The following is a 15,954-nucleotide window of genomic DNA, read 5'->3' as shown; positions in this document are numbered from 1 at the left end:
ACATTTTCTTGTGGGTCAAGACCTTCGGTTGGCCATTAGCAAGCACAATGAAAACCATACAATGGAGTTCTTTGTTTAGGTGCTGCTTGTTTTGGTGCATTCATTATCATTGGGTTGATTAAGTTTATGATATTCAGATATAAATTACAGCTAAGGAAAATATTAAGGTTAAAATGACCATAATACCACTGCAGTGACGCCAACTACTGCGACCTTCTGCACATGCGTTTGAAGTCGTACACTTCCGTGCCATAGGCGGTGAGAGTCACGGTTTCTACCCGGTGGTGTACATTTCGCGCAACGCATTGTGGGGTGCCTGATGTCACACCCGTAGCATCATTTCTACGTAAATAAACAGACTGCTTTCATTTTCACTCATGATGGATCTCTTGCTATTCTGTCCAGGTAGCCATTATATCGAGCACCAAAATTGGGATGTGAAAAACACGCCAGAAATTATGCCACTCTTGATGGAGTTGAGCATTATGAAAGTTTTGACTTGTTTTTTTTCCACGTTCGTCACTTCTGGTTCTCAATTTGGCTTGTGCACTAATTTGCTAGCTAGACAGAGACTCAGAGTGAAGATTGTTCCGATGGCCCCGACCCGATTCAACATGCTGAATGGGCCCGAGAGCTCATTGTTTGAGGCATGTTCTTGGGTGCTTTTGTTTTGGCTATGTGAAGCGTATGACAGTAAAGCTAATATTGATTTGTACATAGTAAATATGATTTAAATATGTCAACTCACATTCAGTATGTTATTATCATGAATCCTAAATACTATTAGAAGATAACTTAAATGGTTTGCTCAGGGGAGGGGTATTTAATGGGTAGGTGAAACCTTTTTTTCCCCCTTCTTGTAAATACTTTTATTTGAAACACTTTGGTTTATTTTGCATTTTTTGTCATTTTGTCTGTTGTTCCACTGTCTGCTGGTGGCTGTTGGAAAATTAACAAATTCACTGAAATCTACTCGACCACGCCATCATATCTCTGTTTTTCTAACAAGCCTGTGACATGGAGTAACGCTGACCAAACATTTGTCAAAACCTCTATCAAATGTATCATGAGGCCTCTTGCATGGTTGGCTTAATGTTTCAAAGCCCTTTGCAAATGACCTTCTCCACCGGTGTCAAAGGTAGAATAACAGCCTGTCCAGTCGTCGCAGCCACAGGGACAATAAGCTTTGGGAAACAACCAAGGTGAGGTGTCAAACTTGACTAACCAAAGCCTACTGATATGAGGCCTGTGGCTTTCACCATGCTCAAGGATGGTGTCCCATTTCTGTTATTGGAGTAGTTATTCAAGGAGTGTCCACAGTGGTTAACTATATGCTTTTTTACTAGTGCCTGACATCGGGGTGTAATAAAGGCTGTGACAGGCCTGACTGGGGTGTCCACCTTCAGGATTTGCATGATTGATGTTGCCGGACTACGGGTGGGACAGGTCGCCGGTTCTAACTGCTCTCTGTGGAACTTAATCAGCAAGGCTCTCAGCTTTGAGGATAAATAACACTGTTGCTTGAAAGGAGGCCATGATTTTGAGGCATTCGTCTTTCACATTGCAAAAAGTCTATACAGCAAGATAATGAGCTTAATCAAGAGAAACAAACTCTAGTCTGGGAAGGTTTTTCGTGAGGTAAGCGGTTTCTTGACCAAACTTCACATTCAAGGTTTGGACAGTTAAAATATGAAGCCCTTCACTACAACTACACTTTTATGTCCTGGCATTGGGGCAACTCATAAAAATGACAGAATGGATACGTAACACGATAAAATGTATCATTTCAAATAGGTGGGTTTCTACATTTCCGGGCATAAAATACGAAAAGAAGGATTGCTCCTTGACAAAAAGTCATTGCCCGAATGAAATAAAAGACTGCAGTGATTACATTTCTGCTTAAATCATTCTAAGTACTGGGAAACAGTAAAACAGGGTAAGAGACCCATTCAAATAAAGAAGTGAGGATTCTACTCTGTTCAAATAATTTGTAAACAAGCCGACAAGTCGAAGTACAACAATCATACAGTATATTTCAAATTAAATTCAAGGGTGACAGCAAACACGTTGTGGTGGATTAACAGCAAAAGATTTTGATGTAAAGCCACATGAAGAAAAACAAGTGTAAAATGGTGTTTTCCCCACCGAGGTCTGTTATGCCCTGTTTTCCTTTGCGCTACCTAACAATTCCCTTGATCTAGCCAATGAAGGTGACAAGACCATTTGTCCAAGCAGGAGTAGGTTTTCTACTACGTATCTCCTACAGCACTCAAACCTAATGTAATATGAAAATAGAACACTATAAAACAACACACTGGATATCAACACAGTGATAGTTATAGTGCATGCAAACAGTACAGAAGTAGAGTACAGTAAAATAGCATTGTTGAAATGTCACTGTAATGGATAATGGATTTATTCTTTGAAGCATTAACATCAAATGAGACTCCTGTGTGCACTGTAACTTAATTTTAACTTAAAAAGTAGGAAAATTAAGATACATTATTCAGGAAGTATTCTTAAATCTTGAATCTATAGTTTGACAGCTCTGACTTTTGTTATGTCAAAAATTTGCGTACAACTAATGTTCATTGTCACTGAAAACTACCATTGACAATGGACACGCTTTTCTTTTCTTCATGATTTTTTTCTTAATTAAAACAAAGAAAGACATTTAAGTGGTAGTCTGCATTTTATATCACATTATCTCAGGTAGTTCTTAATGACACAATGAACAAACTATTACCAGCACTAAAGTTTGCTCAAAAGAAACAAAGAATTTTGCCACTCCTACATGCTTCATATAATTTTTAGATTGATTTATTGCTTGCCATATTTATCAGTTGATTAATTGACAGTTTGATTGATCATTTATGTTTAAAGCCCTGTGCCATTGTCCATTTAGTCATCCAATTTAACTGTTGAGCAACTATAATAGGTGACGGTAACATTGAAAAGGTCACATTTTGTTAAATGCCACCTGCCACAAACGCCACAAGAAAAATACTGTGCATGGTTTTGCTGAGCTTCACTAAATAATGCCGTTTATTAGGAAATGAAAAAAAAAAAAAACATCTAGCTTGCATTTCCTGGCTAAGAGTCAATCTGAGTGAGCTTGTCCCTTGAATGGCATTCACAACCAAGGCATCCCAGAATGCTTTGCTCAACTATCAGCACACCATTTTTTTTTAATGTAAATCATATTTAAAAAGCAAAATAACACAAAAACCTCCTATTTTGTCATTACAATGATTCAGCCCCACAGTGATGATGTACATTTTATATAACCCCCCTCAAAAGATCTTAGGAAAAAAAAAACAAACAAAAAGACAAATCAACTGCAAGTATGCAGAGGGCTGCCGTTTAAGATAAACTAAACTCATGCGGTTTCTGTTTGAATCTTGGAGGTTGTTTTTGTACCTTATGATCAGACACTGTAAAATGAGATCAGTATTTTCAACAAGCACAAAAATAAAACAACATAGAGGTAATTGCTCAAGTTGAATGATTTATTCAAGTGTGTTTTTGCAAGAACAATATACTCCAACTAAATAAGCCAAAGTTGATTTATAATGGTGTACTGTGAAGAAAATTTGCTCATGTGCACTTTTGCTTGTTCCACTGTTGCTGTCAGTGTATGTTAAATCACCTAACATGACCCCTCACAAGTCAGATGACTGAATTCCTTCCTATCACATTGAGGATCCTCACGAGGATGTCAGTCTTCTCTGAATTGCGCTCAAACCAGTCAAACATATCATTCTACAATGGTGTTTTCTCTCTGCATACGATGGCATCTGAGGTCCTGAATTGAAAGTCAGTTTCCTTGAGAAGCGTTTCTTGTTTTGACATTACACTTTTGGATATTCACATCCCTTTCTCTCTCTCTGGAACTAATCAGTCCTGACATATGTTATGCACTGGCCCAGCTGCAAAAAAAAAAAAAAAATCGGAAGGCCTCGAGGGGTGTGCTGGTAATAGTGTTCTATAAATCATCAGGTGTGGCCATCCCGGGAGATCTGTGAACCTTGGATGTGCTTCTTTGGATCAACTTTGTGCAAGCAAAATCACACAGGAGACACTGTGTTCATTGACATTCTTGTGAATTAATGGATTTTATTAATACAAATATACTTGCTTCTTGCATCTTTCTCATACTTCTTCACTATACTCTCGCAGTTTAACTCAAATGATCAAAAACACCACTTGTGTCAAATTCATTTTTGTAGGCCAAGTCATTGCAAATAATTCTAACTGGGCAATCAGTCGCTTAACTGAACAGTTGCTGATTAAAAAACACCCTCTTTCAGAAAGTGCTTCTGCATTTTTGGCGTCTGCTTGAACAGACTGAGCGCCTGCCCCCCGATATGACCTCATTGAAAAAACACACACACACAAACACACACATGCACACGCACACACACACACACACACACACACACAGAACAGGTGACCGGAGAGCGCTCTGCCAAGATGCGTAACTAGGCCACTGTGGTGCCCCATATTTCTCACAAAATGTCTCAAAACATGGACGCATATTTGCAAAATGCATTTCAGTGCACATGAGGAGGAATATAACAACTACACTTATACTTACGTGAATAAGATAAAGGTTAAAAACAAAAGGTCACCAAAGCATTATAATATTGCCCTTCCTAATCCTTAGTTCATGAACATCTATAAGTACCCCAGAAGTCATATTTACAAATCATCATCTTAGATCACGAAAATACAATTTCCTTTCAGGACATTGGACAAAAACAAACAAACAAACAAACAAAAAAAACTTCAATGAAACAAGAAGCTCCCTGTAATCCTTCCTCTATCAAGCAATTACATTGGCTAAATAGTCCTCAGCATCAGGTGAGATGTGTAACAAATGTATCAAGCAGTGGTTCAGTTCATTGTAGTGATAGTTCTTCATAAAATACCAAATAGCATTCATTTAACAACACGTGGCTGCTATGGAAAAGGCTTTGAAAATACTGTCAATGTCGATTCTTTTTAAAGACAAACTACTTTCTTGGTGTCCATACGCTTCATTTTTCAAGACATTTGTGTATCACCACTTGCTTAGATAGTCAAACGGGTGAATTCTTTTGTATGATGTTAGTGAGTATTAAAGCTTGCTTTACCATAATCTTTTCATTTCAAAGCGCACATATGTTTGAATAAGTCGTGGGCCACTTGCGGGTGAACGTTTTGTTTTATAAAGAGAAGAATACAGAGAAATCAAATTAATTAGCAGTGCAACTAATGTTAACCTAATGATGCAGGAAGTAGGATTTTTAGGATTTATTCAAAGGGAGGCCACAGTTATAAATAAAGAGTTCTCTCTGAGGTACATGTAAGACCATCATCAATGTGCTTCCTAACGTAGTGAAAGTAAAAAAACATCCTTCAAAATGACCATGGTGGTGACAGTAATGTTCCGTTTCTCACCATCAAAAAAGAAACATAAGGTCAACATCATTCACTCCTAATCAATTTTTCATCAAATCCTTCAGCGAGTCTCCTCTTGGTTTGAAAAGCATCTGCATTACACATGCATGGGGACTTATTCTTCACCTGCCTCTACATTTTTTCTGGTTAATCTCAATCTAAACATGAGCACACATTTCTCTGATACACAATATAAAGCGCCACTGGACATTTTGAGCAGCTTCTGTATATTCCACTAGGAAGTACAAGCAGCGGCAGAGGTCGTACCTGGTTTACACTGTATGCCATATGTGGAAATGTGCTACCCTCTACATATGGAAATGTTTACATGTCTTCTTTGATGCTGTATGATCAAAGCAGAGGAGATCCATTAGTGTTATTTTTATGACATGCTTTTAACGAATTTGCTGTGGGGGCAGCCTATGCAAAAGCTGCACCGCAGCTTGCAGGACTATCCAATTAATTTTGACAGAAAATAAAGCAGGTGTGAAATGTCATCTAATTTCAAAACAAATAACAACAACAGCAACAAAAGAAGGCTTGGTTCAAGTTGTATACCAAAAAACAAACACATTCATTCAAATGCATAATTTATTAGGGAGAAAAAGAACAACATCAGGGAAAAGACACTTTTTTTTTTTTTAGAAAAAGGAGAAACAATGTTACAAATATCAATATGTACAAGAACTTTCAAAAATAAATCTTTAATTTAGCTCTGTGAATAATTGTTTCTGCAATAATGCAGTGCTTGAGATCCCTGAGCTGCGACACAGTGGGAAAATTGACTCAAGCAATTAGCAGAGTTTGCTTAAAAACACTGAACATAATGTAACCCATATTGTGACCACATTGTGTGAAACTGGGAAGGAATGCGATTTTCAAAACGTATTAAAGTCGTGAGAAATCACCAAAAAGACAGTACGAAGTTCAGATCGACACTTTTTAAATGCAGTTTATCACACTTGTACTTCAGATTAAAAAAAACCAAAAACATAACACTTTCTTCATTAAGCATGTAAAACGCAGTGCCAGCTGGTTCTGTTGCTATGGTAACACACAATAACTTACAAGATAATGGCCACTTCCTAATGCACTGTACCTACTCGGCTCAAGGTAGAATAAATTTGGACAACATGGCAAGAATACAGGAAACACTTGTTCTCCAATAAATGTTGACTGTTAGCATGTCTTGTTCTGACTGGTGCGCTCAATAAGCCACGCCCCTCGCCCAAATTCCTGAAGTACTGTTTTGAAATTGCACTACAAAAGTGGAATATTGGTCTAAGACATTTGTAACAGATAATTAATGACTCACAACTCAGAAGCATCACCAATTTCATACAATTTTTTCATCTTCAGAAGTCGCGTGTTCACTTAATTTTTGCTGACAACAACCAACCAATGTTAGTTACGATACACAAAATATACAACATTGACACATTAAGACTTACACCAAAAATAAGACAAGATGAGGAAAAAAAGAACACAGCGAGGCAAACAAATCTCTCACTGCTTGGCTTTTTTTCATTCAGATTTTCTCTTTAGAATACACAATTTGGGTATATATTAGGATTTATTTTATACAAAGAGATCAAATTAGTTTAGTCCAACTCAAACACAAGGATGAAAATCTCTCTTCAGTCTTTGCATCCTCTTATGTTAAAAAAGGTCAGCATGGCTATTTTGGCTAGAATAACTCCTTCACTCATTGAAATATTAAATAAAAACTTCTGACATGTCTGGGAAGTGGCGTCACACGGATTCCCATACAAGTCCTTAAATTGTTTACATCTTCCATAGGAAGGTAATTTATTTTTCCGTTCATAGCTCCCTACATGTTCCATAAAGACTTCATTCCTATAGCAGTTATTGAAATGACACTCGCTCTGCTGAAAAGAAGTCTTAAGGTTTTATCAGAAGGCATAATAAATATCACAGGTCCCATTATTTCACTCTTTTACATTTTCATGGCAAATTTGTAAACTCTTCTCGGCAGCGAATATACTTTAATTTTGAGGCTTTTGTTGTGCTGCAAGAGCAAATAAATAATTCCCTTTTCAAGTCTCAAATATCCCGGTTGCTATATTCATTATACAATAGTGGTTTTCAAATTTAATCTAGTCTTATTAGCGCATACACTGGCATTGACAGTGATAGACATTGAAGATCCATTTTAACTGGGCTGGCAGTGAATGAGTTTATTATTGACGTTTTGGGTGGCATTCTCAATACCGTACAGTCTTACTGATGGCTAGATAATTTTATTCATTAAAAAGGTCTTGCTGTCACTCCTTCAAAACCATTGCCAAGGTTTCACGCCGCAAACACATTCCAACCTTATTTTCAAGTGCTCTTGTTCGTAAAAAGGAGCTTCAATTGCGACCAACTAATGACAACATTTCTATCAAAAGTTCAGTTGTATGCATGAGCCATGGCGACGGCACCGAGGCGCCGTTCACACCTCCCTGTATTTGCCGGCGTCCTCCCTGAGTCTTTTCCATGTCAACAAGATGCACATAAGTGCCATCTGGGCCAGGCAGCAGGACCCTAAGGGCTTGTGGTCTTCAGGCCTTGTTTCTCCATGATATTCCACAGTTTACGTAAGTTGGACTGGGTGATGGTGTCATCTGGTTTGAGGCGCAGCGCTCGGAGGTAATTGGTTTCAGCTTCTTGAAGTTTCCCATTGAGGTGTAGGATGGCTCCCAAGTTCATCAAGGCTGCAGGATACTAAATGACAACAAAAGAGAACATTTCTGACCCAAGTAGGCATGGTTATGTAGACTCAACATTTATTGCAAAGCCAGACTACAGTATATTTACATTTCCCTTCCATTTAATACAAAAGTCATTCAATACATGGATGTTTGGCAAAAGTATCATTGTACAGTAATTTGGAGGAAGTTAAAAAGTACATATGGTGGTCAGAAAGAAAAATGTATACGGTTTATGAATACTAACTGCATCAAAACACATTTTGCTGGTAATATTAAAGCAAGCTTATAATAATCTGTGTATCCTATTTGTCGAGACGCCATGGCAACTAATGCCTGCGGCCATACTGCTCTGCAGGAGGCGGACCCATGACATAGCGGTGTTGAAAGCAGTCTTGGCGCTGCCATCTCACCAATACATTGTGACTCATTCTTACCAATTTTGCACAACTCGGCATTCTGACAAAACTGACGGAAGTTCCATCAGTGTTCCCTGAGGATGCTTGGCCATTTTGTTGACTGTGTATGTCAGACAAGGCCGGTGGGGGAGCGCACAGCAAAAAAAAAATAAAAAAAATGTGGAAGCCTGTCTGTGACACGGGTCGGGTTATATCCTTTCCATTTAAATAAAGAAATGCCAAATAACTATTCAACTCTAGATTCAAAATGAGTGAAAATGGTCCTGTTCGTGTTTGCGCTTTCTTAGCGGGAATTACACCTGCAATTTGCTTTTAGAAAAGCTTGTGAAGTCACAACCTCTCAGCATTTGTAAACCAGCTCTTCTCTGTATTGAACACTCTGAACTCCAAATAATGTCAAAAGGGTTTATTTGGAAAAGTCTTTCTGACAGATAAATTACAGTAAGATGAAGAAATGTTATTTAACATCCAGCGCTTCAAGGGACTTAGTCAGGTCTCGAATTATTTCAATTCAACCTAACTATACAATTTAACCAAGTATACATCTCTACAAATGTAGAAACATCAAGAATGGCAGTAACCAATAAGCTGAGTTTAATTTCACATAGATACAAAATGTTTAATTTTTGTTTCATTTTTGTCTTACCTTTTAAGACAGGATAGTGTGTTGCAAATTATCAAAGCCTGTGTAGAAACCTGTCTGTAGCCTTGACTCTATCATGTCATGGACAACAAAATAAAGATACATAATTCCACCCACCATCATTATTTTATCATGATGCTGTCAAACACCCTAAAAGTTTTTTTTGTTGGTGCCAATGAAGTGTTTAATTAAGTAACATATGAAACAGGATGGAATGAACGCAAGTACAACTTTTTTTTTCCCCCCATAGACAATCTCATGGAGAGCATATAATGTCCTGAGTTCAGTTCCATCCTCAAATCACCGGTAAAACCTTTCAGCTAAGCTCAGCCAAAAATCTTCCACGCTCTGCTTCATTCATACGGCTAAGACGTCTTTGATTTATATCCACGCTCCTGCATTTTTCCCTTGCCCTGTAGCAGCACATGCGGCACTCCGCAAATGTCCCTCGTCAAAAGCCTTCATTTTTTCCCCATTTCCTGCCGCTCTGCAACCACTCCACCTCCCAGTCCTCCCCCCAAACGGCATATAGCAGCAAAGGCAGAGCCAGATGTGCAGCACATTAGCCTGCGCCATAGAGCAACATGTGCTCATCTAAAGAGCGAGTGTGAAATTCAGTTGGGGAATTATTGGCTCAACAGTGCAGGTAGCGATTAAGGTAAAGAATCCCATGATGAGATAAGGCACTTCAAAGGGAAGATGAAGCGCCCTGCAAAGTAAGCTTCCGATATGACTTAACTTGCTTAGCTAGAAGGAATGGCAAAACTTTAAATGTAGAGTGAACTGTACTCTCTAACCCTGGAGACATTCGTTCTTAATACCAAACGCCAGTCCCCTTTGAGTAATTCATGAAACAACAGTTGAAGATGGACTGGCTACATGGCCTTAGCTAAGCCCACTAAGAAGATGGGTACAAGGCTAATTTAGTACACTGTCATTCTTGTCTTTTACATGGTTGAATGACATTTTTTTTTTTTAATCTATAAAACACCCCATCTTATAATCAGCGATCCTGAAATGGTTTTCCTTCTACCATGGACTAAATATTACTCAAATCCTATCTTTGTAATGCTTGTTTAGTGGCCATGTTTTTTGTCCATGTGTCTTTATCATTAGCGTTACCCTTGTCAGTGTGGTCCACCTTGGAAGCGAGTGATGGATCGACAAACCTCCAGTCTTGGCAACGTCCCCAATTTCTCAGAGATTCACTGATAATGAAGGCACGTGAAACAGTAATATGGCTGAGATTAGTGAAAAGCCACACGGCCTGTGATAACCCAGCGTCCACCAGCTGGAATGGTAATGACAATGATTGCTATAGTCTGTACTTACATTCGGTCTCAGACTTGCTGCTTGTCCGTAATATTTCTCAGCTGCTACATTCAGGCTGGCTTGTCTAAAAAGGAAAAACAGAAAGCCACAGTCATAACTCATCTTTATTACCCGCATACACAGAGGAGGACTTCAACCTGCTGTGTTTACGGTTTGTACAGGAGTCAAAGAAAAAATAATGGCGAGGACAACATGAAGGATGAGAATAGTTGATCCATTTGCCTCAATGTTTCTCATTTCATAGCATCTCTCAATTCGATTGGATACTTGCATCGATATCGTCACATCTAAGCAGTCCAGCGGCAGCACCTTTTTGTTGGGTGTTGAGGTCAGGACTCACTGAAATGTAAGGCCGACTCTAAATTCGCTAGTGAAACCAGCATGACAAAATTGCAAACTTTTCAGTTTTTAACTTTGAAACTTTCCTGTTATCTGCAGATATCTCATGGAATGTTGTCACTGCAACACCATTTGTCTTGTTACTGAAAGTCGGCTAAAGCACAATTCACAAAGCCCAACTAGCCGATTTTCACTGATGGTAACAATTGCTCATTCAAATGGGCTATTTTTGACAAAGTCAAGGACAGCGGGGGCGGTCGTGGCTGCTGGTGGAGCCCCTTTTTCTCTGAAGATCAAAGAAGGCCAGCTTTAATGTTGGCTGTTGCGGTTAATTATATGTTCAGTAGTTATTCAAAGTTCCAGGTAAAAGGCCATTTGACAATCATCAGTTTACCATAGAAATAATCAGGGATTCATGTTTTGACAGGGAAAAGAAAAAAAAAAAACTGCATAAGTCACATGACAGCAGGGCTTCTCGTTATATTTTGCAAAGTCCCCCAAAGGAAAGAGAAAACATTTCGCACCCCCCATCCCCACTTGCCACACCGATCATGAATAAGATTGACATTCATAAAAATTGTATTACTTTAAACCATATCCTTTTCAACAGTGAGATAAGGAAAAAGCAACGTAAAACAACTTTCAGCAACCGTTAATTACTTTTTTTTAACAGCATTTATGCAGGTTAAAGGTTTGTCTAAGCAGAAAAAAACCCAAGTGCATCAAAGTGCCTGAAAAAAAAAAAGATGAATTCTTATTTTGGTAAAACCAAATCTTTTTCCCAGCATTACAGGGATGTTAAATAAGTCAAATAAACTTTTTGTATGGAAGACAGACATCTGGTCAATATAAATGGAAGTGAATACTAACAAACCTTAGTTCTTTCAACAACATTTAGTGTAGGTCATGACTTCTAAGTTCTCTTGCACCAAACTCATCTAAGGATACCTTGTTTGGGCAAAGTCATGCTGGCACAAAAAAGAGCCTTCACAAGACTATTCCCCCCAAAATAGAAGCACACTATTGCCCATAATAGAAATTTAAAGGATGCGATTTTTATTGTGGGTCACAATGTTTTAGAGCGAAAAGAATGTCCACAAAAAGCCAGATACACGCAAGCAGATATGCTGGATTGTTATAAATGGGTGAGTTTTACATCTAACCACAAGCACATGTTTGTTTGCCCTTATTCTAAAAGACATTTTTGAAAATGATGATGATTTTGTTGTTCAACCCTGTTTGGCAGAGGTTAACTGGAGAAGTACCAAAACATGATTGAAACTCAGGAAACTTTTAAGGCCGCCAAGCTCTCGTGAACGGAGGAATGCATGAGAAATGTTTCCAGACATACAAACAACTACCTTATTTAAAACTTAAATAAAGTATACGGAGACAAAGAGACAAATACACTGCTGAATTATTGGTCAGGCATTTTGTTTAGCCCGCAGTTTTTCTTTACAAGACATGAACTAATTATAGAACAAAGTATTACTTCAAAAATGGCAATGTTGCTGATTGAACTTGTATGGCATTTGGACTAAAACCAGTCATCCCAACATTTTTTCAAGCCTGAATTCCTACGCCATCTGAAGGCTCCAAGTACGTACAGCTACTATTTTCAACCCATTCTGATAGTTTGTGCGGAAAGTGAGCCCACGCCAAAGAAGCACACATTGGCATGGCTAACATCATGATATGCAAGTAATTTTTCAGATAGGCTGCAATTTGACATGGCAGAGAACATATGGCCTGTCAAAAGGGAAATTACCCAATGCAAATTGAAAGTGTATGACTTTATACCTTGGCTGTGACAAGGTAACACAAATAACCCCACAAAAAAGCCTACTCTTTTAAAACGCTGCCAACTGGAATCATTTACACAGGCAAAACAATCCCACAACTTATTTAGAGGAAAAATCATGCAATTATTAGTTTGGTAGCAAAATGATCAGAGGCACCCAAGAGTGCAATAAAAAAAACATTTGCCCATGTCAACGTTTCACCTCGTTCTTTTGTGAAGTGTCTTTTCCCCTAACAACCAGAAGCCTTTCCACGTCTGCACCCAACATAAACACATAAAGAGCGTGAGCTGTGGAAGAGTCAGGCAACAGGCCAAACAGGAAGAGGAAGACCCAAGCATTGCTTAAAAAGTCTCTCCAGTCATGCAGTCAATCTCGCTGTTTGGTTTACATGTCTATAGAGCAAATACAGTTATTGGCTTAGCGTGATTGAATTTTGAGATGACATTTAAAAAAAAAAAAAAAAAAAAAAAAAAACCCTTCAACTTTCAATTGAAATTCTCAAAGAAGCAAACATGGGAGCATAACTGGACTCGGGCAACGCATGTAGTAAATATAATACTGCACTATATTTTTTCAACAACAAAGTATACAAGTATTACAAGCAAAGTAAGATGATTGCTTTAAAACACAGCAACCGAAATGGATATACTGTAACGGTAAAGCTCACAGCAACACCAAGGCAATGGTCTTTGCTGCCTCGGTTTAATGGGAAAAGATGCACAATCTTGGTCTTTTCTCACCTCCAGGGTTAATACATATAATATTGTTTAACAATTTACTCCTATTACAGTTTTATTTTGATCAATCTCTGGATGCAAACATACTGAAATATTGTGAAAAATAACTTACACGTTACAAGTTTAAACTAAAAGAACAACCTTAGAAAATTAGAGAACACAGAAGAAAATCTAGCTTTATTGGAACCTAAGTGGACATGAATGTATCACTTACTATAAAGCTATTAATCCAAAATTTACTCATTTTATGGTAGACAACAACACATGCGCATCTACCAAAAGGGTCAAAACACCGTCTTTGCTAAAATTCCTAAAAGGCAATTTATCACTGTCTTTGAGGATTTTGAAAGAAAACACGGAAGGTAGCACATGTACAATAATTATAGTGTATGAATGAATTTTGGGGGGAGTGATCTTGGGTGGGAGTTTTGCTGCTGACAGGATAACGGTGTGTCGGAGACTTTTTAAAACAAATACTTAAGGTTGGAAGTTTAAAAATCTAAAAAGTTATTGTCCTGTCTGCAGACTGGGAAAAAAAACCCCTCCTCTTCAAAAATTAACATCAGAGCCACAATAACAAGGTAAGCACACTGTAGTGGTGCTGCGGTACATTAAGACTTCTCCAGCGTACGTGTACATTTACTGCTTTGCAAACTACTCATATATTCAGTAGTGTTGTTTTCTTTGCCAATTTCCTTTCATCAAATAAACCAAACAATGGCTATTCAAAAGATGATTTCGTCCAGAAGGACAAAACCAAGAAGTAGTCCGTCAACAGCCACGTCAGTATTATTTCTACAGTAAGTATACCTTTCATTTATGTACTTTGCACCAAATTCCGTTTAATGCATTGCGGTCAGAAAAACAACAAAGAGCTGGTGGGCTACTAACACTTCATTTTTCAGACCATTCGGATGGATTTTGCACTTTGATATGGATGTAGAAGTCAGCTCCCGCAAAGCAAGAGTGGCAGGGGAAAGTGAGAAGGCACATGTGAAAATATACAGCTGAAAAGCTCCAAGAGCTCAGCTGGCAGTGTGACCACAGAAGAGGATTATAAGGTGCAGTCAAGTCAACCGTACTCGCTGAGGAGAAACCATGCAGACATGGCACACGTCCCTCTTTTACAAGCACCGAGTCCTTTCAAATAAAATAAGGAGGATCGAGTAGAGATACCGCAACCTGAGAGAATTCAAATAGAAAACTTACCTGAGCATATGTGCAGCACTGAAGACCACATCAAACTCCCCACTGTCAAGCCGGGCGGCCTTTTGTGCCATCTCTGCCGCTTCCAGCATTCGTGACTCTTCCAACAAAAACTGACCTGGAAGAACAACAGAGAGCTGCATTGTTAGAATGCAGTGGGGAACCCTTGAGAGAAAGAAAAGCGGTAGCGGCACCCTAGTGGGAGAAAATCAACTGATTAAAAGTCTAGATGAAAGTAAAATGGACAAATAATTATTAATTAACTACATTAATTACTTGTTTTGGGGAGGAATTAGAACAGAGATGTCCAAGTCCTGTCCCCAAGAGCTGCCATCGTGCATGTTTTTTATGTTTTTGTCCTCCAACACAGATTCATTGATTCAAATGATCAGCTCATCAGCAAGCTCAGCGGAAGCTTGATAACGATACTGGCCATTTGAATCAGGTGCGATGAAGGACAGAAACATCGAAAACACGCAGGATAACCGGACGCAGGACCGTGTTTGGACACCCCTGATTTAGAGGTAACTGAGGACTGTACTTTCCTCACTTTCTTGATTTTGTTCTTCTTAAAGACAACATTAAACATATCAAGTGAAACCGACATCTCAGAGATTTCGCGCAATTTAAAATCACTGAATTAACACACTTCCACAGTCATCATAAGACTTTGAAATACTGCCTGGGCTGCACCTCGTACTTTTATGACCCAATGCTGAAAACAAGGAATCAACTTATGAGTGGTTGCAACTTTGGTAATTTGAGCAATGAACTGCCGTTTAGGAATACATTGCGGGAAATTGAATCATAACAATTTTGACAATTTTTATAGACACAGCATATCTAAAAGTCACAAATTAACAGCAAAATCATGCATTGGCTTCATTTGAAACTGATTCCGTCTGAGATCACACTGCCCAAATATACTAATACACAAGATGTGTGCGTTACTTGAGGATATAAAGCTGGGATCAAGATTTGACCAAATGAAGTTGAGAAAACAAACGACTACTTACCATAATGCATGTAACAGTTGCCCTTTGTAGGATCCAGTTGGATGGCCTTCAAGAAGTACCTCTCTGCTTCTGATTTCTGCCCCTGAGACAGATTAACCACAGCGGCTTTAGTACTGTTTCAACGGCCTCATGAAACTATTCATTCCAGTAACACCACACTCAACTCAACAGTCTAAATATCTTTGTGTATATTCTTAACGTGTCTCACCAAACCGCAGCCTCACTTTAACAATAAATCTTAATAAATACGCATGCACCCTCACTGTTTCTCCAAGCTCATGTGTCAACATACAGTATGTGCGGTCAC

The 15,954-nt window shown here is 38.5% G+C and overlaps 1 protein-coding gene across 1 annotated transcript in view; it reads right to left on the bottom strand.

Moving 5' to 3' along the window:
- Nucleotides 1-6,019: 6,019 nt before the first annotated feature.
- tmtc2b (transmembrane O-mannosyltransferase targeting cadherins 2b) overlaps nucleotides 6,020-15,954 on the bottom strand; it is an 86,338-nt gene continuing 76,403 nt past the window's right edge. The window contains exons 9-12 of the mRNA XM_088417739.1: nucleotides 15,648-15,729; nucleotides 14,635-14,749; nucleotides 10,548-10,611; nucleotides 6,020-8,169 (exon numbers count right to left, since the gene is read on the bottom strand). Of these exons, the coding sequence (XP_088273865.1) occupies nucleotides 7,990-8,169; nucleotides 10,548-10,611; nucleotides 14,635-14,749; nucleotides 15,648-15,729 (441 nt within the window). The 3' untranslated portion in view covers nucleotides 6,020-7,989. The remainder of the gene's footprint in view (nucleotides 8,170-10,547; nucleotides 10,612-14,634; nucleotides 14,750-15,647; nucleotides 15,730-15,954) is intronic.

The sequence above is a fragment of the Hippichthys cyanospilos genome, chromosome 6 (assembly GCF_059441005.1).
Source record: "Hippichthys cyanospilos isolate Australia breed blue-spotted pipefish chromosome 6, RoL_Hcya_1.0, whole genome shotgun sequence".
NCBI lineage: Eukaryota > Metazoa > Chordata > Actinopteri > Syngnathiformes > Syngnathidae > Hippichthys > Hippichthys cyanospilos.
The sequence above is the reverse complement of the archived record's forward strand: the minus strand, read 5'-3'. Positions and strand labels throughout refer to the sequence as shown.